This window comes from Panicum virgatum, chromosome 2N (genome assembly GCF_016808335.1).
Source record: "Panicum virgatum strain AP13 chromosome 2N, P.virgatum_v5, whole genome shotgun sequence".
Taxonomy (NCBI): domain Eukaryota; kingdom Viridiplantae; phylum Streptophyta; class Magnoliopsida; order Poales; family Poaceae; genus Panicum; species Panicum virgatum.
The window spans coordinates 63826796-63852933 of record NC_053146.1 but is presented as its reverse complement, the minus strand read 5'-3'; the positions used below and the strand labels follow the sequence as shown (position 1 = coordinate 63852933).

At 49.2% G+C, this 26138-nt stretch overlaps 1 protein-coding gene across 1 annotated transcript; it reads right to left on the bottom strand.

The window, feature by feature from the left end:
• Positions 1 to 535: 535 nt before the first annotated feature.
• On the bottom strand, positions 536 to 1806 carry LOC120658584. The gene has a single exon (XM_039936850.1). It carries the CDS (start codon positions 1696 to 1698, stop codon positions 715 to 717), a length of 984 nt encoding a protein of 327 aa, XP_039792784.1. The 5' UTR covers positions 1699 to 1806; the 3' UTR covers positions 536 to 714.
• Positions 1807 to 26138: the final 24332 nt, after the last annotated feature.

Sequence of the window (26138 nt, the reverse complement as noted above, 5' to 3'; positions counted from 1 at the left end):
GAACTAGGGAGCAATCATGAGGAAAGTAGATTCTTTTTATTTAACCAGAGGGTAAAGCATGTCATGACGCTGTTACTTGTTTTTGCCTATATCTGTCCCGTTTGGTTTGTAGTGTGCTAGTAAATAGTGACATTTTGATCACTAATTACGGTGTCAAATAAAGTCAGTTTATAAAAACTTCAGAACCCAGCGATAGTGACTCTAAAGAATCTAATGAGACCTTTGGCCGCACGGTTAGAGAATGGTTATTGTAGCATCATTGTAGTAAATTATTGATTAATTACCGTCATTAGATTCGTCGCGAAAAATTACACTCATCCTGAAAAAATTTTGCAAATTAATTTTATTTACTATCATGCATAGAATTTTTTTTATAAAATGGAATAGCACAGCGCGAACCAAACGAGGCCATCGATCTACCCATGAAATGCCAGCCGCGACCAATCTCGGTTGCCCATGAGCAAACCTGTCGTTATCATACCGGAAAGTCACGCAGAAATTGACACCGAGCAGTTTCACAAAAGTACAAGTTACATTATCCCTTGTATTCTCCAGTCATCATCTCATATGTACTGCAGATTTCAGAACTGGGTCTACATTCTATCGACTTTGCAAAAGAGGAAAGCTGGTCTAGTTTAACATGCAGCTTAGCCTGTGCACTTGGTTTGGCGCCCCGCAGCGCGTCGTCACGCAAGATCCGGGAACAAACTTCTCCTAGCTATCGATTGCCTCGCCGTCGCCGGAGCGGCGGCCTGCGGATACGTCGGCGTCGGCGGTGCGGAACCTCCAGGTGAAGAGGTAGTCCCTGGACTCACAGAGCAGACGGCTGACGTCGCACGGTGCCATGATGGAGGTGTACTTCCCGCCGTACTCCCACTCGATCCTGGCCGTGCATGTGAGCACCTCGTGGGGCTCCGGCAGCAAAGCTGCCACGTCCACCTGCAGCGCCACCTCCCCGCTGATCCTCCTCGACGCGGCGGCCACGGCGTCGAGCCACGGGCACTCAGGCTGCCCCACCATCTCCTTGTACGCGTCGTTCACCAGCCGGACGCGGTTGCCCGAGTCGGAGACCACCGCCGGGAGCGCGTCGGCCTCAAGCTCCGCCTCCACCTCCGCCGCCGTCTTCGGGCCGGCGTCGGTGCAGGTCGCGCCGGTGCGGCGGATGCACTCGACGTGGATGGTGGAGCACACGGGGCGCACCGCCCGCGGCGAGATCACCTTGGGCTCCAGCAGCTTCCGCAGCAGGTCGCGCTCCACGGGCACGTCCCTCTCCTCCGCCGCCACCTTCACCAGGTCCTCGGCGACCGTGGCCGCCGGCGGTAGCGACGCCAGGGGAAGGCATGCACTGCCCGGAACGACCACCGACACATGCGCCCTCGTCGCCGTCGCCACCGCGTCGGTGGCAGCCGCGCACCGGAGCGGCGGGTACGGCGCCGCCGCCCTCTTCCGCTTGGCAGCCGGCTGCGCGGGCGATTTCGGGGACACCGGCACGACGGTAGGGCGGCCGCGCTTCCGCGCGCGGCACGGCCTGCTCTGGAGCTGGCACAGCACGCGGTTGGCGGCCACCACGCCCTCGGCCGCGGCCTGCGCCACCGGCGACGCCGCCGCCGCCAGTGCGGGCTTGGGCGCGATGGGGCGGAACCGCGCCAGGATCTCGTTGGCCTTGACGGCCGGGTCCGCCGGCTGCACCATGGCCATGGCGAGCAGCGCTGCGGCGGGCTCACGGGGCTCAGGGTCGGGGTCGGGGTCAGTGGTCAGTGGACTCGATCACTCGAGTGACAAGAGAGACCCTGAGACGGAGCGGAGCACGGCACGTTGGGGCCCGTTCGGCCCCGGGGAAAGCGCGGGTTAAGAAGGGCGGGGCGGCCAATCGGACGCGCGCAGAGGGAGGGACACGTGGGAAGGCGGGGCGGGGTACGTGGGCGACCGCGCGGGGACGCGGCCGACACGTAGGCGGAGCCGAGTCGCGGGGGCGCGCGCTTTGGAGGGGCGGGCGGCTTGGGTTGGGTGGGTTCAGTGGGAGGCGGCGGCGAGGATGCTACGGGGTGACGGGGGGGAGGCGAGTGGCGAGGGACGCGGCTAGGTAGTCCCAGTTCAGACTCTATTTAGAGTCTAAAGCTCAAAGACTTCATCACAAAAAACTATACTTTCCAATACAAAATGTGTTACTTTAGTTTATATGGCCCACTTGTCTCTCTCACATTCATTCTTGATTTACGTGAAGACTTGGAGTCTAAATAAGACTTGGAGTCTTGATTTCTCTCCATCTCTCTTCCATAAATATACTGCTACATCAGCAAAACACAATAAATAAGAGACTTAAACTCCATGATAGAGTGTAGGTTGGGACTGAACTTAGGCGTCACTTCAGCGGCGTTAGGGCCAACAGTTACCTGAAGCGGGATTAATTCCTCCCGATTTGAGAGAGCGCACATACTATTAGACCTAATAAATTTTAGACCCACCGCATTTTACTTCGTCTGTTTTTCTGCATAGTGCCTTTGTCACATGCATGCATGCAGGTGAAGACAAAATTGAAAATATCGTTTATATACAAAGTCAGTTTATACTAAAAAAATTTATAATTCCTAAACAGTGCATTAAAATTAAATTCTAATTGCACTATTATCTTTTTTATAACAAGATCTTCAAAACAAGACCACACTTGTCTATGTTTCCACGATATTTTTAAAAAATAATTTTTTAATGCTAAATAATTAATTTCGACTACTGGGAACAAATATTTTAACAACACGAACAAATCATTATTTTCTACGAACATAAAATATAAAGGAAAAAGTCTAAATTACTCCCCTCAACTATAGCCAAAGTCTGGATAACCCCCTAAACTATTTTTTGGTTCATTTTACCCCTCAAACTATCCCATTTGGTCAAATTACCCCCTACTGTAATTTATCCTTTTTATTTCTCTATGCATAGGTGGAGTTTTAAGTTGAAATTTTACAACATGATAATACACACCATAACACATGTTAGAAAAATAAATCATATTTTTTTATCATTATTTTGATAGGTTAGGATATTTAATAATAAATTAGTTGTTGGAGTTCAAAATTATATGAAAACTAATGTGGGAAAATTATAAAACTTTTTCTAAATATGCATTGTGATGTCCACTACTACCCTACAAAATTTGAAATTAAAATTCAACTTGTGTAAGGAGAAACAAAAAAGATAAATTGTGTTATGGGGTAAAATAAACTAAATGACATAGTTTAGGGGGTAAATTGAACCAAGTTATAGTTTAGGGGTTATCCAAACTTTGGCTATAGTTGAGAGGAGTAAATTAAACTTTTTCCTAAAATAAAACATAACGAACAAATAATAATGTATTACGAACAAAATATTGGACATCACGAACATTTGATTGTATAGGATAAATAACCGAAAATGCATATCATAAACAAATGAATCAACATCAAGTAACAATTTAATAGACAAAGCGAACAAATAATTTAGCATTGTGAAAAAATTAGTTACACATAAAAGAATAATTTTATGTGAAGAACAAATGTAGCTATGTAGTAAAAGAAAATTTTATGAGCAAGTAATTTAATCTACAAAGTGTATGCACCATGAATTCCATTCTTTCTTCTATTTTTTTTCGGACGTGATTATACGTCGCTCACCTACGTGTTAGTATATAAAGTAAATAAATTATTTCCCACACTGACTAATCAATTTACAAATTCAAACAAATTAGTTTAGAATATGATAAAATAAGTTTCCATCAGATGAATAAATATCCATATAAAATTTAAAATAAATAAAGTCAAACAGAAATGAACATAGATATATACATCAAAGGATTATAGAAAATAGAAAAAGAATAGAAAATAGAAAAGGAAAATTAAAAATACAAAACATAAAAAAGACAAGAAAATGCAAAATAATCAACTAGTCTAGTCGCCACAAGAAAAATAAATAAAAAATAATAATAATCAAGGAATAAATAAATAGACACAAAGAATTAGAAAGGAAAGAAAAATGAAAATAAAAGAAAGGAAAGAACAAATAAATACGTCTAAGACTTCGAGACTTTGTTACAGATCTGTATGTCTTCCACGAGTGGTTGCTTTCTGCACATTTTTCTATAAAATTGTGAGATGAACTGGTATCAATCAATATATTACTAAATACGTTGTCGCTCTTTTATAGACGAACATACTTCTGTACATGTGCCGAAATCAAGTGCCAATCCTCACGATTCCCTTCAGCCAATGGCAACCGGATTTGTAGCGCGGGCGATACATAGTCTTCACCCCTGGCGAGGGCCGAGGGGCGATGCATGCGGCTCGCTTGGCCGCTTCGGCTGCCCGTCGCGTTCGCCATGCCGCGCTGCCTCGGGCGCCTCGTCCCCCGTGGCGCGTTCCGCCGGCTGGGCTGCTGGCACTGGATGGCTGGCTGGCGCGCGGGCCATTGATGGCGTGGTCGCGAGGGCGCCGCTAGGCGTGTCATTGGCCAGTATTGCGGCACTGCCCGCCAACGAGCTTCGTATATGCTCCAGTAAGTGCAAGCGCTTCACTCCTGGGCCAGAACAAGAGATTTAATACTGATCTGGAACGATCAAATAGGGCCGATCTGGATCTCCAGTTAGCGAAAACTTGAGTCCCAACTTGTATAAATCCTGCGCTAGTAGCACACGGTAACCTTGCCCGTCACAACCAGCACCACACACCGGCTGTTGATCACCGCGCGTATTGATGACCATAGTAGACTTTATATAGTATGCATACAAAAAAAAACTCCCAGAGAAATCTATTAGATATAGCTGCAATGACGATTGACGAATGCGTCATCCCTTCCATGTAATGAAAGTTAGTGACGAACAGTCTTTGAGCCGTCGAGCACGTGGCGTGCGGTAATGCAAGAGCGCTTGCATGCGTCGTTGGATGCAATGCATCTCGCTTCCTCCGTCATCTAGCAAATGAATCCCAGTTTTACTGTTTTGTCGGGAATTGGGAGCGCATACGGAAGCCCGAAAATTTCAAGAGATGTATTTGCCCCCTTCTAGATCGGCTGGATAGATGATGGGCTTGCGCAGCTGGTATCGCATCCGCGGACACGCAAGGCCGGTGCCTTCACCCTCCTCCCTCCTCGGGCACGACCCACCACACGTGGAAGTGGAGCCCCCCCCCCCCCCTCCACACGTCCTACTGGAACCCAGCCATGCACGGGCCTAGCTAGCTAGCTCCGGTAGCCAGCCGGGGCGGGGCGCATCGGCGTCCCCGTCTCCCCGCCCGAGAACCGAGACCGCCTTTTGGATGCTACCGGCGAGCGATCTCTTTAATCGTTTTCTGCTGCATGCGCGGCATGTGCTGCGCGCCGTGGCGAGCGGGCAGGGAGCGTGCGCGACGAGTGGCCGCGCTGCCATTGGCGGGCGCGGCAACGCGTGGCCGACGCATGCCGCGCGCGCGCGGCGAGTGGGCGGGCGCGGCGCGGCGCGCGGCGCGAGGAGGCGCGCGCGCTCGGCCGCTGCTGGCTGGCTGCTGCGACGACCGCAGGGGTCAGGGGAGGCAGGCTGCATGCGTGGATTGGAGCTAGCGTGATCCGGCGCTTGCCGCCGCATGCTGGGCGCGCTGACGCTGCGCTACAGCTGTTGACAGGGTGACGACGGGGTGAGCGAGCTTGGCTGCCCGCAGCTCATTCATGCGCACTGGTGACCGACACTACAGTTAGTACTCGTATTTTAGGCTGTGTTTGGTTCTTCGAGACTTCTTAGGTCAGTCTCAAAGGGAGTTTCATGAGCACAGTTATTCAGACTGCGAATTAATTAACTGTGCCAGATGAGTTTCATGGTGATGAAACTCTCCTCACATCCCATGAAATTTCATCTTTCTCTCTCCTTGCCACGTCAGTAAAAATAATAATATTTAATGCCATGAAACCCTACATGAAACCCCATTGAGACTGGCCTTAGAAGTCGCTCTTCTCCATAAGTCGCTCTTCTAAGAAGCCTATAAAGGTGTTTAGTTCAAAGAGCTTCTAAGTAATTAATAGCACTTGTCCCCTATCCCCTCCCCCTCCGTCTCCCTCTTGCATCCCTCTTGCATGTAGGTTTTTTGTGGGGCCCACGCCAATAAGCCCCAAAAAGAACCCTTATTAGGGACTTAGAGCATGGCTAGTAGAGGCGCCGACTGCCGGTTGGGATGAGCGCTATGATGGTGGCGGGTCCCACTAACTCAACCAATAGTAGTGGATGCAGTGCCTCTCAGCCGGCTTGAGCGGGCGGATAGCAACACGTCCACCTCCTTCTCTCTCTTCGTCCACGTAGACTCTCAGCCTGCTCTTCGCCCATTATAATACTTGCTCTTACGAGCTTCTAGGGGGCTTCTAATAAACCTCAAAGAAGCCTTGGGGTGTTTGGTTCCCTAAGAACTTATTGGGGTAAGACTTCTAGGACTTATAAGAAGACCTAAGTAACCAAACACCCCTTTAATTTGCATGCAGATTTTTTAGATGATGGAGCGTGCTGTGTACAAGCAGAACGCGGCTTGAAACCCGCTTTTCGCGATTTTGCAACTGTCGTTTATTATGTGATGCGTGGTTCTCGAACACGCGGCAACCGCCGGCCGTTTGACGGGTGTTGACGACCAAAATTGGCACGACTGGGGAAATCGGTCAGATCGGCCCCTTAAACCGGTCAGACTGGTCTGGTCAAGTTGTTCAAAATGTAAATTAGACTCCACCGTTTGATATCTCTCGTCGAGTAGATCAAAATTCATATATAGAACGTCCAATTTAGAGTCCGGATGAGAGAGTTATGACTTCGGGAAAATTTGACCGAGACCGGTCAGACCGGTTGGCAGGGGCGGTCAGACCGGTCCGGATTGGCCAATCCGAGTTAGGAGTTGTATTTTGACACGAAATTAATTAGGGTTTCGACTCCTAATGGGATAAGACCATCCCTCCCTATAAATATAAAGGGTTATGGCCGATTGATGGTATCCAATCAATCAAAAATATATCAATATTTGTATTATCCAAACCCTAGCTCTTCCAACCTCTGTATCTGCTATTCTTCCTTCGTCTCGGTAATGTTTGAAGGCGTTCTCAGTGGCCTGCCGATCTTAGAACAACCCTGCTTGCGCCTGCCCTTATGGGGTCCCTCCCAGGCGAGTGTTCGTCGGTCGTCGCCGATTCACCCCGGCGACCGGTCTGATCGGTCCCTTGGCGCTGAGGCGACTGCGGGGTTGATGACGTACGTGACGAGGCGTGCAAAGCTGCAGCGACGTGGGGCGCAGGGGGAGGGGGCTCGGCCTCGACGTGATGCGCGTGGTGCTATGCAGTTCACCAATGGAGGTAGGGTCGATGCAGTGGCGACGAGGCGACGATGGCGTTGACGACGCGCGCGACGAGGCGGCGAGGCTGGCGGGCAGGGCTGCAGTGAGGCATGGACGCGGCGGGGCGAGCAGGGCCGCTGTCGATGGGTAGCTCGGTGTGCTGTGCTGTGCTGTGTTGCTCTGTGTGCTATGCGTGGAGAAAGAAGGAGGAGGAGGAAGGAAGAAGGAGAAGGGGGAAAAGAAAAAGGAAAAGGGAAGAGAAAAAGAGAGAGAAAAGAGAGGGCGTCCGCGAGATTCGCGGCTGCGATCGCGAGCGCGTGCGCCGCGGTATTCGGCCGGTCGGCGACGGTCGTGAGAGGCTTCGACGGGAAGCGACGCACACGTGGAACGAGGGAAGGCGAAACAAGGAGGAGACGAAAATTGGTACTGATGTTGGAACAGCTGGATTCGGCGGGAAGGATTTGAGCTCAGCGATGGAAAAAGTTTTGAAACAATTTTTAGCGGGTGAATTACTTTGGTGAATTTTTGGGATGTTACACAAGAGCAAAATAAGACCGAGTTTTAAGGAATTATTGGCAAATATGGAAAGCAAGGAGCTACTCAGAAGAAGAAGAAGAAGCAACCAGTTGAAGCCAGGGATATAGGATCATCATCAAAACTTCAAGAGCAACCGGTTTGTTGTCCACATCAAAATAATCATGTTGCTGCACATTATGGGTCGATTACTCCCTGGTTTTATTCTTACTTTTATATGCCCTTGGATTATAGTAGGATGCATATGCAATCCTGTTACATTCGATATCCTCCTATGTATCCAAATCATGCTTCACCACAAAGACCGATTGTTGCTAGCAATAATCTGGTCGAAAAAAATTTTGGTTGCAGCAAGGAGGGTAGAAAGGACACAAAGCAAGATTCAAGGTACTTACAGCTGAGGTGGTGTCTCTCAGGCTTATCTCATACCCAAAAACGAAGGCTGCAACGTATGCACAATAAAGAATTCATAGAGCAACAAGTGGAGGTTAAGCCAACGAAATCAGCAACTATGAAGAAAGTATGGCGGCCAAAGCAAGTTGTTTCATCATCAGTTTAACTTGAAGTAAGTCATGGCCGATAATATTTATCGCCCTTAGGACAAAATATGGCCGATGTATGTTTATCATCGTCCTTAGACAATTTTGGTCCAAAAGAATATTTTTTGGCACGCAAGCTTTGCCAAAAAACAGGGGGGCATATGTTGACGACCAAAATTGGCACGACTGGGGAAACCGGTCAGACCGGCCCCTTAAACCGGTCAGACCGGTCTGGTCAAGTTGTTCAAAATGTAAATTAGACTCCACCATTGGATAGCTCTCGTCGAGTAGATCAAAATTCATATATAGAACGTCCAATTTGGAGTTCGGATGAGAGAGTTATGACTTCGGGAAAATTTGACCCAGATCGGTCAGACCGGTTGGCAGGGGTGGTCAGACCGGTCCAGACTGCCCAGTCCGAGCTAGGAGTTGTATTTTGACATGAAATTAATTAGGGTTTCGACATTTAATGGGATAAGACCATCCCTCCCTATAAATATAAAGGGTTACGGCCGAGTGAGGGTATCCAATCCATAAAAAACATATCAATATATTACTTTTCTTTACTTTGCATTACTTTTTGTATTCTCCAAACCCTAGCTCTTCCCACCTCCATATCTGCTATTCTTCCTTCGTCTCCGTGACATTTGAAGGCGTTCTAAGTGGCCTGCCGATCTTAGAACAACCCTGCGTGCCCCTGCTCTGACGGGGTCCCTCCCGGGCGAGTGTTCGTCGGTCGTCGCCGATTCACCCTGGCGACCGGTCTGACCGGTCCCTCTGACCGGTCTGACCGCCCTACACAGGAGGTGCTACATCGAGCTCCTCGTGCTGTGCGATCTAGTGCTCTCGTGTAACACCCTAATTCAAATTTTCAGCTTTAATAATAAATTTAATTGGTTTATTCGATTTTCTAAGGATTTTTGTGTTTAGACTCGCATTTAATCTAGTTTTTGGGTCACAAGTAATTAAAATTTATTTTAGCACTAACTTGTTTGTGCATTCATGCTGATGCATGGTTTTTAATTGAGTGATTGTGGTTTGAATTCAAATTCGCATTTGAATTCCAACATGTGTGTTTGTTTTAGACTCAAAATGGAAAAGAGGAAAGAAAATAGTAAATAGGAAAGGAAATCCAAAACCAAAACCCAAACCCTCTAGCAACCCGGCCCACTTCTTCCCTCACCCCGCCTTGGCCCAGCCCGCTCCCACTCCCTCCCTTTCCCGCTCTCAGTCCGCTCGCTCAGCCTAGCCTCGCGCACGGTCCGCCTCACCCTCTCCTCGTCACGCGCTCGCGCTAGCGCCCTCCAACAGACCCAGCGGCCCCACACTCCAGTGGCACCCCGGCCCACGCGTCGGCGCCCCATCTCCCGAGTGGGCACGCTCCCCTCACCACCCGGCCCGTTTCTTCTCCCCGCTGCCAGCCCAGCAAGCCGCACGGGCCTGCTCCACCACTCCCTCAGCACCCGGCCTGCCCCGCACGCTGCTTCCACGCCGCGCCGGCCCGCTTTCCGCCCCTGACACCCCGGGCCCCAGCGTCAGATCTCCTTCCCCTTCCTTTCCCCCTCCGCGCAACTGCAGCGCCCGGGATGACCGGCGAGATCGCCGGGATCCCCTTCTCACTGCTCCGCGCCGCAATCCCCGCCCTGCTCCCTTTAATTTGGGCCGCGGACCCTCCTGCGCACCTACCTTTCCACGCCATCGCCGCCACCGCACTCTGACCACCCCGCCGCCTTGCTCCGCCGTGTGAAGCACCTCTGCGCTGCCGTGTACCGGTGTTCCGCAGCACCTCCTCCACTGCGAGCCGACTCCGCCGCTCTGCCTCGGGTCCAGGACCTCCATCGCGCTCTCCTTCCACGACATCAGCCCCGCGCGCACGAGAACCCCAAGTGCAAGCCCCGTCGAGCCGCGCCTGCACCGCCGGATTTCCGCCGCTGCACCGCCGATCTCCGATGCCCGCACGTCCCTGCAGCACCACGCGTTGGTGAGGCACCTTCCCGAGCTTGTTTTCCCTTCCTCCCTCCCTCTGCGCGTGTGAGGATTACCTCGCCGTTGTTGGGCAGGGCCGCCACGCCGTGGTTGAACCGCCGCCCTACAGTGCCATAGGCCGTGTTAGACACCAAGGTAGTTCCCCCGTGCTACATTGTTGCTCCCAGTAGCAAAGCCTGACCCAAATAGGGCTGGAACCGCGTTAGCACGGCTCACCGGCGACCTAGGGCCGCCCTTCACTGCGGCATGCCACACGCGGGCTCTGACCCGCTCCCTCGAGTGCCCAGAAGGGTTCGCTGTCGTGCGTACTCCCTTACCGGCCAAACCTCACTCGAGATTGAAGCCCAGAACACCAGAAACACCAAACTCCGGCGAGCAGCGACCCGCGCCGCCGCGAAACAGAGTCGCCGGCGCGTTCCGCCGCCGCCGTCGCCCGCGAATCACCCAGCCGCCCGATCCGAGATCGACGTCCATGATTAGAACCCGAAGCCCTCAGATCTGAGCCGCCGGATCGAGAATCAGCGGATCAGATCTAAACATACCCCTTCACCTGGCCTCTTTGCAAAAGAGACCCTACATTTTCCCGAAATCGACCCGCGGTCCTAGGCAGTTCAAAAATAATTGCAGCTGTGCCCAGTTTTTTTAACAGATACCCCCTGGCTTTTCTCAAAATAGCACCCGCCATCCAGGTTAGGTCTTTTTGTGAGTTAGACCCTAGAGTTTCAGTTTAATTACGTTTTAGTCCTCAGTTTTAGCAGAAAACCCCCTGGAACTTTAGTTTTCTTACAAATAAGCCCCTGAACCTTGTTTTTGGCCTAGAATACGCGTTTTAGCTATGTTTTTAGCGTTCTTTATATCCACGCGATCGTTGTAACGAGTAGAATAGTTTAGACTTAGTTTTTCTTGCTGTTTTATTGTATTGTTGTACTGTTTCTTAGTGTTTGCCTTTGTTTGCTTGTATGTTTTGTGCTAGACTTGTTTTTGGCCACGTGCTCGTGAGTAGACGTTGAGCTACCGGAGGAGCATCAGTACCAGTGCCAAGATCCGTCTTCCGAGCAGTTTGGGCAGCAGCCAGAGCAGTACGAGGAAGGCAAGTATAACATGAACAACCTATCACTTTTTATTACAATTTCATACTGCATTTTAATACTGTATGCCTTTAAGGACTTTCCTAGCCACTTTATATCCTTTATATATACCTTTGGGTTGCATTTTGGTTAGTTGTGCTAGGTTGCTGCGCTATAACACACTTTGGTCCTTTTTAATTAAATTGATTAATGGTTTACTTGAATTTAATTCTGAGAGTGGCACTCTGTGTGGCTTGAGTGGCTCACGTCTCGTTAAAATTGGCTTTTGTTAGAAACATGGTTTAGGGGGCCAGCACGGTGCTTACTGCCTGGTTGGCCACTCTCCATAAGGACCGGTTCATAGAGCGACAACCTGGGACAACAGCGCTACCACAAGGCTAGAATGGGATAGACTTGGCGTAATAATTAGATCTTTTTGGTTTGGAGTAACTTACCTGCGGGGCAAGAGTAGTAAGCTTCAATGGTCCCTGCTCCTCCGGCTTGGTCTGTGCTACGTGCTTGTACCCCTGGAGGTGGGCCCCATCGTCGCCGACCTAACTCTCGCGGTTACGCCTTACCAACGAGATTCTTTTTAAAGGCCTCGTAGTGAGTCGCTGGCCATCTCACCGAAGGAAGTGTGATGAACAACTGGCGTAGCTCACGACTTGTGGGTAAAGATGTGCAACCTCTGCAGAGTGTAAAACTGGTATACTAGCCGTGCTCACGGTTATGAGCGGCCCAGATCCTCCTTTTGATTAGTGAAGTTATCTCCTTCCGACGAGGGAGGTGCTTCTCGGGGTTACCTTGGTGGCTTGGTCTTGGTTTGGTTCTCAGTAGTAGTATGATTAATTCTGATTAATTGCTATGTAACTGGGTTAATGGTAACTCATCAACTCGTAGTAAATAGCTTTAAATAAAATTTTGCCAACACTTAAAAGCTAATGCAGTTGAGTCAGCCAGCCTAGAGCCTCATAGTTTGTGTTATACTTGTTGAGTACAAGCTGTGTACTCACTCTTGCCTCTTCTCTACTTTTTCCTCTTGGCTACGCTACTGCTGCTCAGTTCCTGCCGACACGAGGGAGTTCGTCCAGAGCTACCAGGACTACGAGGACTTCTAGGTGCTTCGTCTCCCAGTCGACGTCCCTGTGACGCCCTGTTTCAGCTTCGGAGAGCTTTTACCGTATTTTGTACTTCGCTTCCGCTGTATCAGACATTTTTTTGTCATTATTGTAATAAATAACATTCGTATTCGCTTTATTATATCTTTTTACGTGATATGTGCTATGATATACTGTTCATTCTGTTGTATATACGTGTGACTTGATCCTGGCACGTATATGATTACTCGGTTTATGTTCTTTTATAAACCGGGTGTTACAGAGTGGTATCAAAGCCGTATCGACTGTAGGACGAAGCCTAGATAGAACTGGTCGAGTTTTAGGACTTCTTCTCACCAATCCTTGACTGCTGAAACTATTTTACTATTATACCCCTTGACTTCTATGACTTCTACCCGTCTTGCCTTGTTTTCTCTCTCTGAAGAATAGTTTTCGTAGATTTTGGCCTGAATCAGTCATCTGACCACCATGAGTGTTAGCTAGGTGACCCTTTTATAATAAAACGATAGCACGTTCTGCGACGCATTGTGTTAGTCGAGTCTTTTGCTAAACTCGGCTAAATCGTGAAATTGTTTGCTTGTTATTATGCTACATGGTTGATTTGGATTTTTGAATGATTGCATAGCTTAGTAGTTAAGCATTGTTTAAAAAAAAAAATCAATCAGTTTAAGTTAAAGTTAATTAATTAATAAAATGAGTTAGATCGTTGGGGGTAAAACCATCCACTCTATCCTCTCTACCTTATCATGCCTTGGGTTTCTGTCTTGCTCGTCGAGAAGAAGGATAGCGTGAAGAGAAGGTGATATCCAAAGATTCACCGACGAGGACGTCGGTTTCTGTAAGGGGGTAGGGATGTGACACCCCGGCCTACAACTAGTACAAGAGAAGTTGAGAATCTCTCAGACGAAACCGAAGAGTTATGCTCTAGTTCCTAGTTCCCGGATTTATGTGACATTTATCTGGAGTTATCAGCAGTAATGCCTGAGCAGTGTTATCTAAATAGGATAGAACCTTAAATAATGGAGTTTTCCTCTCTTCCTTGACCTTACCCATCTGTGTTTCCTTTTGCCCCAGCTCAGATGTCGGCAGAACAAAAAGACCTTGGAGACAGTGCAATGGGTGATGGTGAGAAAACTTGCCAGTGTTGCCAATTCTATGGTGTTCCTTGTCGTCAAGTTCGTGCAACTGAAGATGAAGCCACAACTAGGAGGAACCAGAGGTTGTTCTCCGGTACAAAGAGAAAGAGGTCTCATCAAGAGCAGCTGGTAGAGAATTCCCTTTTCCTCGATAATCCATTGGTCGATGAGCTACAGACCATCCAGAAGAGAAAGGATCATGAATGCTCTAGAGATACACAGGTCAGGAACCAAGCACTCTATGATTATGTTGATGGGTTGACTATCACTATGAATGTGATCCAGCCACGCGGTCGCAAGGAGTCCAAAGAGCAAGCAGCAGAAATAATGCAAGATGTGAAGATAAGTTCACAGGGAGGTCAACGAAATAGCGCCATTCACCGCCACCGCATGTGCTACAAATGCGGGCAGAAAGGTCATTATGCTAAAAGTTGTCCAGCACCTCAGGCTCCACGGCAGGCAGGACAGCAGGGGCGCCCAGCCCAACCCAGGGCGCCACGACAGGGGAAGGTGAACCACGTGACGGTCGAGTCAGCGGCCGAGGCTCCTAATGTGATTATTGGTACATTCATGGTCAACTCTTATCCAACTACGGTGCTCTTCGATACCGGTGCTACTCATTCTTTCATTTCCAAGTCATTTGCCGAGCAGCATCGTATTCCAGTTTCGTGTCTGAGGTCAGCTATGGTAGTTACCTCACCTGGGGGCCAGATACACACATGCTCTATATGCTCCAGAGTTAGTATTGTCATAAGGGGGGCAGAATTCCGCACTGGTTTGATCGTCATTGATTCCTTGGGGGTAGATGTGATTTTGAGCATGGAGACCCTTACCAGATGGGGAGTCCGTATTGATTGTGCTCAGCGGACAATTCACTTGTCAGCATCTGATGACCAAGAGGTGACAGTAAGTGCTACGGAGTCTTCTGGTTTTCTTCATCAGATGGAGGCTAGACCCACGGATGGTATTCGCGTGGTGTCTGAATGCCCGGATGTCTTTTCGGAGGACTTGCCAGAAGAAGGAAGAGTAGTTGATGAAGACCTATCCTGATCTCTTTGCTAGCCAGCCCAGAATCTCGGGACGAGATTCCTGTAAGGGGGTAGGATTTGTAACACCCTAATTCAAATTTTCAGCTTTAATAATAAATTTAATTGGTTTATTCGATTTTCTAAGGATTTTTGTGTTTAGACTCGCATTTAATCTAGTTTTTGGGTCACAAGTAATTAAAATTTATTTTAGCACTAACTTGTTTGTGCATTCATGCTGATGCATGGTTTTTAATTGAGTGATTGTGGTTTGAATTCAAATTCGCATTTGAATTCCAACATGTGTGTTTGTTTTAGACTCAAAATGGAAAAGAGGAAAGAAAATAGTAAATAGGAAAGGAAATCCAAAACCAAAACCCAAACCCTCTAGCAACCCGGCCCACTTCTTCCCTCACCCCGCCTTGGCCCAGCCCGCTCCCACTCCCTCCCTTTCCCGCTCTCAGTCCGCTCGCTCAGCCTAGCCTCGCGCACGGTCCGCCTCACCCTCTCCTCGTCACGCGCTCGCGCTAGCGCCCTCCAACAGACCCAGCGGCCCCACACTCCAGTGGCACCCCGGCCCACGCGTCGGCGCCCCATCTCCCGAGTGGGCACGCTCCCCTCACCACCCGGCCCGTTTCTTCTCCCCGCTGCCAGCCCAGCAAGCCGCACGGGCCTGCTCCACCACTCCCTCAGCACCCGGCCTGCCCCGCACGCTGCTTCCACGCCGCGCCGGCCCGCTTTCCGCCCCTGACACCCCGGGCCCCAGCGTCAGATCTCCTTCCCCTTCCTTTCCCCCTCCGCGCAACTGCAGCGCCCGGGATGACCGGCGAGATCGCCGGGATCCCCTTCTCACTGCTCCGCGCCGCAATCCCCGCCCTGCTCCCTTTAATTTGGGCCGCGGACCCTCCTGCGCACCTACCTTTCCACGCCATCGCCGCCACCGCACTCTGACCACCCCGCCGCCTTGCTCCGCTGTGTGAAGCACCTCTGCGCTGCCGTGTACCGGTGTTCCGCAGCACCTCCTCCACTGCGAGCCGACTCCGCCGCTCTGCCTCGGGTCCAGGACCTCCATCGCGCTCTCCTTCCACGACATCAGCCCCGCGCGCACGAGAACCCCAAGTGCAAGCCCCGTCGAGCCGCGCCTGCACCGCCGGATTTCCGCCGCTGCACCGCCGATCTCCGATGCCCGCACGTCCCTGCAGCACCACGCGTTGGTGAGGCACCTTCCCGAGCTTGTTTTCCCTTCCTCCCTCCCTCTGCGCGTGTGAGGATTACCTCGCCGTTGTTGGGCAGGGCCGCCACGCCGTGGTTGAACCGCCGCCCTACAGTGCCATAGGCCGTGTTAGACACCAAGGTAGTTCCCCCGTGCTACATTGTTGCTCCCAGTAGCAAAGCCTGACCCAAATAGGGCTGGAACCGCGTTAGCACGGCTCACCGGCGACCTAGGGCCGCCCTTCACTGCGGCATGCCACACGCGGGCTCTGACCCGCTCCCTCGAGTGCCCAGAAGGGTTCGCTGTCGTGCGTACTCCCTTACCGGCCAAACCTCACTCGAGATTGAAGCCCAGAACACCAGAAACACCAAACTCCGGCGAGCAGTGACCCGCGCCGCCGCGAAACAGAGTCGCCGGCGCGTTCCGCCGCCGCCGTCGCCCGCGAATCACCCAGCCGCCCGATCCGAGATCGACGTCCATGATTAGAACCCGAAGCCCTCAGATCTGAGGCGCCGGATCGAGAATCAGCGGATCAGATCTAAACATACCCCTTCGCCTGGCCTCTTTGCAAAAGAGACCCTACATTTTCCCGAAATCGACCCGCGGTCCTAGGCAGTTCAAAAATAATTGCAGCTGTGCCCAGTTTTTTTAACAGATACCCCCTGGCTTTTCTCAAAATAGCACCCGCCATCCAGGTTAGGTCTTTTTGTGAGTTAGACCCTAGAGTTTCAGTTTAATTACGTTTTAGTCCTCAGTTTTAGCAGAAAACCCCCTGGAACTTCAGTTTTCTTACAAATAAGCCCCTGAACCTTGTTTTTGGCCTAGAATACGCGTTTTAGCTCTGTTTTTAGCGTTCTTTATATCCACGCGATCGTTGTAACGAGTAGAATAGTTTAGACTTAGTTTTTCTTGCTGTTTTATTGTATTGTTGTACTGTTTCTTAGTGTTTGCCTTTGTTTGCTTGTATGTTTTGTGCTAGACTTGTTTTTGGCCACGTGCTCGTGAGTAGACGTTGAGCTACCGGAGGAGCATCAGTACCAGTGCCAAGATCCGTCTTCCGAGCAGTTTGGGCAGCAGCCAGAGCAGTACGAGGAAGGCAAGTATAACATGAACAACCTATCACTTTTTATTACAATTTCATACTGCATTTTAATACTGTATGCCTTTAAGGACTTTCCTAGCCACTTTATATCCTTTATATATACCTTTGGGTTGCATTTTGGTTAGTTGTGATAGGTTGCTGCGCTATAACACACTTTGGTCCTTTTTAATTAAATTGATTAATGGTTTACTTGAATTTAATTCTGAGAGTGGCACTCTGTGTGGCTTGAGTGGCTCACGTCTCGTTAAAATTGGCTTTTGTTAGAAACATGGTTTAGGGGGCCAGCACGGTGCTTACTGCCTGGTTGGCCACTCTCCATAAGGACCGGTTCATAGAGCGACAACCTGGGACAACAGCGCTACCACAAGGCTAGAATGGGATAGACTTGGCGTAATAATTAGATCTTTTTGGTTTGGAGTAACTTACCTGCGGGGCAAGAGTAGTAAGCTTCAATGGTCCCTGCTCCTCCGGCTTGGTCTGTGCTACGTGCTTGTACCCCTGGAGGTGGGCCCCATCGTCGCCGACCTAACTCTCGCGGTTACGCCTTACCAACGAGATTCTTTTTAAAGGCCTCGTAGTGAGTCGCTGGCCATCTCACCGAAGGAAGTGTGATGAACAACTGGCGTAGCTCACGACTTGTGGGTAAAGATGTGCAACCTCTGCAGAGTGTAAAACTGGTATACTAGCCGTGCTCACGGTTATGAGCGGCCCAGATCCTCCTTTTGATTAGTGAAGTTATCTCCTTCCGACGAGGGAGGTGCTTCTCGGGGTTACCTTGGTGGCTTGGTCTTGGTTTGGTTCTCAGTAGTAGTATGATTAATTCTGATTAATTGCTATGTAACTGGGTTAATGGTAACTCATCAACTCGTAGTAAATAGCTTTAAATAAAATTTTGCCAACACTTAAAAGCTAATGCAGTTGAGTCAGCCAGCCTAGAGCCTCATAGTTTGTGTTATACTTGTTGAGTACAAGCTGTGTACTCACTCTTGCCTCTTCTCTACTTTTTCCTCTTGGCTACGCTACTGCTGCTCAGTTCCTGCCGACACGAGGGAGTTCGTCCAGCGCTACCAGGACTACGAGGACTTCTAGGTGCTTCGTCTCCCAGTCGACGTCCCTGTGGCGCCCTGTTTCAGCTTCGGAGAGCTTTTACCGTATTTTGTACTTCGCTTCCGCTGTATCAGACATTTTTTTGTCATTATTGTAATAAATAACATTCGTATTCGCTTTATTATATCTTTTTACGTGATATGTGCTATGATATACTGTTCATTCTGTTGTATATACGTGTGACTTGATCCTGGCACGTATATGATTACTCGGTTTATGTTCTTTTATAAACCGGGTGTTACATCTCGTGTGTTGGCTCTGATTTTGCACCAACAACGGGTTTATTCCACGTTTTTGGCTCAAACACATAGCAAAAAGCGGAAACAAACATGCCCAATATTTTTCGCAACATCATGTCTGTATAGCATGCCTTGGATTGTTTGTTTTTTTAGTTGTGAGGTTTTTCTACAACAAGTCAGAAAAGGGGCGGCGGTGGTTGTGGAGGTGGTGAGCTGCGTGGAGGTCCTATTTATAGGCCGGATGAGGCGAAGGGGAGGGGGCGCGCGGTGACCGGCTTCCGGCAGCTCTACGTGTGGCGTTAATTGAGGTGGGGGCGGATCGGTGGCGCTGAGGCGACTGCGGGGTTGACGACGTGCGTGACGAGGCGTGCAGAGCTGCAGCGACGCGGAGGGGCAGGGGGAGGGGGCTTGACCTCGACGTGCTGCGCGTGGTGCTCTGCAGTTCGCCAATGGAGGTGGGGTCGATGCGGTGGCGCTGAGGTGACGGCGGTGTTGACAACGCGCGCGACAAGGCGGCGAGGCTGGCGGGCAGGGCTGCAGCGAGGCGTGGACGCGGCGGGGCAAGCAGGGCCGCTGTCGATGGGTAGCTCGGCGTGCTGTGCTGTGCTGTGCTGTGCTGTGTTGCTCTGTGTGCTGTGCGTGGAGAAAGAAGGAGGAGGAGGAAGGAAGAAGGAGAAGGGGAAAAGAAAAAGGAAAAGAGAGAGAGAGAAAGAGATAGAGAAAATAGAGGGCGTTGGCGAGATTCGTGGCGGCGGTCGCGAGGCGTGCACCGCGGCATTCGGCCGGTCGGCGACGGTCGTGAGAGGCTTCGGCGGGAAGCGACGCCCATGCGGAACGAGGGAAGGCGAAACAAGGAGGAGACGACAATTGGTACTGATGTTGGAACAGCTGGATTCGGTGGGAAGGATTTGAGCTCAGCGATGGAAAAAGTTTTGAAACAATTTTTAGTGGGTGAATTACTTTGGTGAATTTTTGGGATGTTACACAAGAGCAAAATAAGGCCGAGTTTTAAGGAATTCTTGGCCAAATATGAAAAGTAAGGAGCTACTCAGAAGAAGAAGAAGAAGCAACCAGTTGAAGCCAGGGATATAGGATCATCATCAAAACTTCAAGAGCAACTGGTTTGTTGTCCACATCAATATAATTATGTTGCTGCACATTATGGGTCGGTTACTCTCTGGTTTTATTCTTACTTTTATGCGCCCTTGGATTATAGTAGAATGCATATGCAATCATATTACATTCGATATCCTCCTATGTATCCAAATCATGCTTCACCATAAAGACCGACTGTTGCTAGCAATAATCTAGTCGAAAAAAATTTTGATTGCAGCAAGGAGGGTAGAATGGACACAAAGCAAGATTCAAGATACTTACAGTCGAGGTGGTGTCCCTCAGGCTTATCTCATACCCAAAAACGAAGGCTGCAACGTATGCGCAATAAAGAATTTATAGAGCAATAAGTGGAGGTTAAGCCAACGAAATCAGCAACTATGAAGAAAGTATGGCGGCCAAAGCAAGTTGTTTCATCATCAGTTTAACTTGAAGTAAGTCATGGCCGATAATATTTATTGCCCTTAGGATAAAATATAGCCGATGTATGTTTATCATCGTCCTTAGACCATTTTGGTCCAAAAGAATATTTTTTGGCACGCAAGCTTTGCCAAAAAACATGGGGCATATGTTGACGACCAAAATTGGCACAACTGGGGAAACCGATCAGACCGGCCCCTTAAACCGGTCGGACTGGTCTGGCCAAGTTGTTCAAAATGTAAATTAGACTCCACCATTGGATAGCTCTTGTCGAGTAGATCAAAATTCATATATAGAATGTCCAATTTGGAGTCCGAATGAGAGAGTTATGACTTCGAGAAAATTTGACCCAGACCGGTCAAACCAGTTGGCAGGGGCAGTCAGATCGGTCCAGACTGCCCAGTCCGAGTTAGGAGTTGTATTTTGACATGAAATTAATTAGGGTTTCGACTTCTAATGGGATAAGACCATCCCTCCCAATAAATATAAAGGGTTACGGCCGATTGAGGGTATCCAATCGATCAAAAACATATCAATATATTACTTTTCTTTACTTTGCATTACTTTTTGTATTCTCCAAACCCCAGCTCTTCCAACGTCCGTATCTGCTGTTCTTCCTTCGTCTCCATGACGTTTGAAGGCGTTCTAAGTGTCCTGCCGATCTTAGAACAACCCTGCGTGAGCCTGCCCTGACGGAGTCCCTCCCGGGAGAGTGTTAGTCGGTAGTCGCCGATTCACCCCGGCGACCGGTCTGACCAGTCCCTCTAACCGACCGCCCTACACAAGAGGCGCTACATCGAGCTCCTCCTCGAGCTGCGCGATCTAGTGCTCTCGTGTGTCGGTCCTGATTTTGCGCCAACAACGGGTTTATTCCGCGTTTTTGGCTCAAACACGTAGCAAAAAGCGGAAACAAACATGCCCAATATTTTTCGCAACAACATGTCTGTATAGCATGCCTTGGATTGTTTGTTTTTTTAGTTGTGAGGGTTTTCTACAACAAATTAGAAAAGGGAGTGTTTTTCTACTTGTGAATTGAGAGAACATTTCAGTTTGCTCATTTGTCAGCTCATGTAACACCCGGTTTATAAAAGAACATAAACCGAGCAATCATATACGTGCCAGGATCAAGTCACACGTATATACAACAGAATGAACATTATATCATAGCACATATCACGTAAAAGATATAATAAAGCGAATACGAATGTTATTTATTACATTAATGACAAAATGTCTGATACAGCGGAAGCGAAGTACAAAATACGAATAAAGCTCTCCGAAGCTGAAGCAGGGCGCCACAGGGACGTCGACTGGGAGACGAACACCTAGAAGTCCTCGTAGTCCTGGTAGCGCTGGACGAACTCCCTCGTGTCGGCAGGAACTGAGCAGCAGTAGCGTAGCCAAGAGGAAAAAGTAGAGAAGAGGCAAGAGTGAGTACACAACTTGTACTCAACAAGTATAACACAAACTATGAGGCTCTAAGGTTGGCTGACTCAACTGCATTAGCTTTTAAGTGTTGGCAAGATTTTATTAAAGCTATTTACTACGAGTTGATGAATTACCATTAACCCAGTTACATAGTAATTAATCAAATTAAACATGATACTACTGAGATCCAAACCAAAACCAAGCCACCAAGGTAACCCCGAGAGGCACCTCCCTCGTCGGAAGGAGACAACCCCACTAATCAAAAGGAGGATCTGGGCCGCTCATAACCGTGAGCACGGCTAGTATACCAGTTCTACACTCTGCAGAGGTTGCACATCTTTACCCACAAGTCGTGAGCTACGCTAGTTGTTCGTCACACTTCCTTTGGTGAGATGACTAGCGACTCACTACGAGGCCTTTACAAAGAATCCCGTTGGTAAGGAGTAACCGCGAGGGTGGATCGGCGACTATGGAGCAGGTCTAGTGGGCGTCAAGACACGAAGCACAGACGAGGCCACTCAGCACGAGGGCCATAGAAGCTTACCGCCCCTGCCCCGCAGGTAAGTTACTCCAAACCAAAAAGATCTAATTATTACGCCAAGTCTATCCCATTCTAGCCTTGTGGTAGCGCTGTTGTCCCAGGTTGTCGCTCTATGAACCGGTCCTTATGGAGAGTGGCCAACCAAGCACTAAGCACCGTGCTGGCCCCCTGTAACACCCTAATTTAAATTCCAGCATTTAATAATAAATTTAATTGGCTTTATTTAAATTTCTAAGGTTTATTGTGTTTAGTATGGCATTTAATTCAATTTTTGTTCTATAAGTAATTAAAATTTTATCATAGATTTAAAAATTTTTGTGTTGCATTCATGCTGGTGCATAACTTTAATTGTTCGAGTGTGGTTTAATTTGTATTTGATTTCAAACCTTGTTTGAATTAGGAGGAGAAAAGAAAAGAAATAGAAAAGGAAAGGAACCCAAAACCCAACCTAACAACCCAAACCCAAAACCCAGCTCAACCCAAGATCTCGGCCCAAACCTCAACCCGGCCCATCGTTTTCCGCGGCCCAACCCTCTCACTCGCGCGCGGCCAGCCCGCTCGCCCGAGCCCAAGCCAGTGCGCGCCACTCCTTTCCCGGGCCTGCCCCGACGCGCCGGCCCAGTCCGTTTAAGCCAGTCCCGCTCCCCCGCGACGCACGCCAAGCCCAGCACCCTCTCCCGCAGCCCAGCAAACCCCGCCAGCACCCGCTCTCCCTCCCACCGATGCCCCGGGCCCACCTGTCGGCATTGTCTTCTCCCCTTTCCTTCCTCCCCGCGCCCGAATTGCTCTGCTCGTTGGACCACCATAGCCCGCCTTCCTCCCCGCTGCGCCGTGGACCGGCCGGCCTCGCAGGCCTACCGGCCAGCCTCACCCGAGCATCATCCCCTCTTCCAGAAGCTTCCTCCCCCGAGCCAGGAAATCCCACGGAGCAACGGCCCGGTCCGAGCTTTCCTCGCCGCGATCCTCGCTGGCTCCCAATCCGCGGCCCGCCTATCTAGGATCACTGCCGGCTATTAATTAAGGGAAAATTCGATTCATGCCACCACAACTCCGTGAAATTGGGTGTCACGTTCAAAATCATGCCACTCAATGGTATGATTTTCAACATGAGATCCAATTTCAAGAAATTGGAGTGGCATGGATCAAACTGACCCATTAATTAACCCCCCCGCGGATCCCTGCGTCCCAATCTCCACCCGCAGCCACCACCATCACCCCAGCGCCCCCCTCGCCTCGCTCCGCCGTGCAGAGCACTCACGCCCGAACCGCCCTGGCCGCCCGATCTCGGAAGGACGGCCACGATTAGATCCATAACCCCTCGTTTCCTAACCGCCAGATCCGAATCCTACGGCTGTAATCCAAAGTTACCGGTTCGGCCTGGCTTATTTTCTAAAGAGCCCCCGGTTTTCCACTGATTTAACCCGCGGTCCATCGGTATAAAAAAATAATTACGCAGAGGCCCTGTTTTTAGCACTTAGCACCCTGAGTTTCTTTATAATAAAACCCGCCGTCCTGGCTAGGCCTTTTTGCATGTCAGACCCTAAAACTTTCCAGTTTTTACATTTTAGGCCCTCGGTTTTAGCAGAAAAGCCCCTGGAACCCCGTTTTTATTACAAATAAGCCCCTAGAACTTGTTTTTAGCCTAGATTACGCGTTTTAGCTCTGTTTTAAGCGTTCTTTATGTCCACGCGATCGTTGTAACGCGTAGAATAGTTTTAGACTTGTTTAGTGTGCTGTTTTTATGTATTGATGTTTTGTTTCTTAGTTTTTGTTAGTGTTTGCTTGTATGCTTATCTTTGTGCATTGTTTTGGCCATGTGTTCGTGAGTAGACATTGATCCATCTGAGGAGCCCCAGTACCAGTACCCGAAGCAGCCGTCTTCGGAGCAGTTTGAGCAGCAGCCAGAGCAGTACGAGGAATGCAAGTATAACATGAACAACCTATCACCTTTAATTACAATTTCATACTGCATTTTAATACTGTATGCCTATAAGGACATTCCTAGCCACTTTATATCCTTTATATATACCTTTGGGTTGCATTTCGGTTAGTTGTGCTAGGTGCCGCGCTACAACACAGTCTGGTCCTTTTTTAAAAAAATTAATTTGATTAATGGTTTACTTGAACTTAATTCTGAGAGTGGCCCTCTGTGCTTCGTGCTTGGGTGGCTCACGTCTCGTTAAAATATGGTTTTTGTAGAAACATGGTTTAGGGGGCCAGCACGGTGCTTAGTGCTTGGTTGGCCACTCTCCATAAGGACCGGTTCATAGAGCGACAACCTGGGACAACAGCGCTACCACAAGGCTAGAATGGGATAGACTTGGCGTAATAATTAGATCTTTTTGGTTTGGAGTAACTTACCTGCGGGGCAGGGGCGGTAAGCTTCTATGGCCCTTGTGCTGAGTGGCCTCGTCTGTGCTTCGTGTCTTGACGCCCACTAGACCTGCTCCATAGTCGCCGATCCACCCTCGCGGTTACTCCTTACCAACGGGATTCTTTGTAAAGGCCTCGTAGTGAGTCGCTAGTCATCTCACCTAAGGAAGTGTGATGAACAACTAGCGTAGCTCACGACTTGTGGGTAAAGATATGCAACCTCTGCAGAGTGTAGAACTGGTATACTAGCCGTGCTCACGGTTATGAGCGGCCCAGATCCTCCTTTTGATTAGTGGGGTTGTCTCCTTCCGACGAGGGAGGTGCCTCTCGGGGTTACCTTGGTGGCTTGGTTTTGGTTTGGATCTCAGTAGTATCATGTTTAATTTGATTAATTACTATGTAACTGGGTTAATGGTAATTCATCAACTCGTAGTAAATAGCTTTAATAAAATCTTGCCAACACTTAAAAGCTAATGCAGTTGAGTCAGCCAACCTTAGAGCCTCATAGTTTGTGTTATACTTGTTGAGTACAAGTTGTGTACTCACTCTTGCCTCTTCTCTACTTTTTCCTCTTGGCTACGCTACTGCTGCTCAGTTCCTGCCGACACGAGGGAGTTCGTCCAGCGCTACCAGGACTACGAGGACTTCTAGGTGTTCGTCTCCCAGTCGACGTCCCTGTGGCGCCCTGCTTCAGCTTCGGAGAGCTTTATTCGTATTTTGTACTTCGCTTCCGCTGTATCAGACATTTTGTCATTAATGTAATAAATAACATTCGTATTCGCTTTATTATATCTTTTACGTGATATGTGCTATGATATACTGTTCATTCTGTTGTATATACGTGTGACTTGATCCTGGCACGTATATGATTGCTCGATTTATGTTCTTTTATAAACCGGGTGTTACAGCTCAAAAAAGCAAAGATCACACTCACACCACAATTGGGGCCCTAAAAACACAAAGAGGATATTTGGGCCAACTGTGTTGAAGGGCAAAATGATATGGGCCCAAGATGTAATTCTAGCATCATTTCTTTGGGCCTCATTCGCAATAGTTTCCTGGTCAGATCTTGCTAGGCCTTACCTTTAAAAAAGATCTTGCTCGGCCCTAAACGCGGGTCAGCGGACAGCGGCGTACGCGCGCAATTCCCCCCTTCCCAAAACAACAGCCTCGTCGCGGCAAAACCACTGTGTTTTTACATTTTTACCATTATACTGAATGACGCTCATCAGATTATCACTCTTACTAGGAGAATGCCCGTGCGTTGCTACGGGAGAAAAAATATTCAACGCAATATACAGAATTTGGAAAAACATAGTGTTTAACTTTATGAACATGCTGATTTAAACATGTTGAGATTCGCAGGCATCAATTTGCATAACATAACAGTGTAAAATTATATGATTGAGCAAAGAACAAAAAAGGATAGCTTAACTATGTAGTTTAAATTAAAGAAAGCAAGCAACGTAATAAGTCTTCGTCGTACTACAATTTGATTAACTTTTGCAAATAATGGGAAAAAATGATTGCTCTTTCAAGCCAATTCCTGCCAGCACACACCAACAAATAAGCACACTGCAACAGCTTTGAACTTTTGCAAAAAAAAATTTGAACTTTACGTGACGGGGGTGTAAACCCGGGATCCCTGACGAGCTCGACTCGGGCAGGGACAGCCCAACCAATCTCCTGGGCCGGGCGCAGTGCGGCTCACCAACCAGCGTAGGCAGCTGCCTTCGCTGGTAAGCTAACACGGCTGGGAGCCCGACCTCCCGGGACACGTGGAGGCTCCCCGACCTAACGCCCTGGGTCAGAGCCGTCCCAGACGACCCGGGCCGTGCGCTCCAAGATTGCCGCCTCGCCTGACAGGCGTGCCGGTCAAGACAGGCCCCCGTG

Coding starts and splice junctions, on each gene's coding strand:
- LOC120658584 (XM_039936850.1), bottom strand. CDS start 1,698: ATGGCCATGGTGCAGCCGGCGGACCCGGCCGTCAAGGCCAACGAGATC.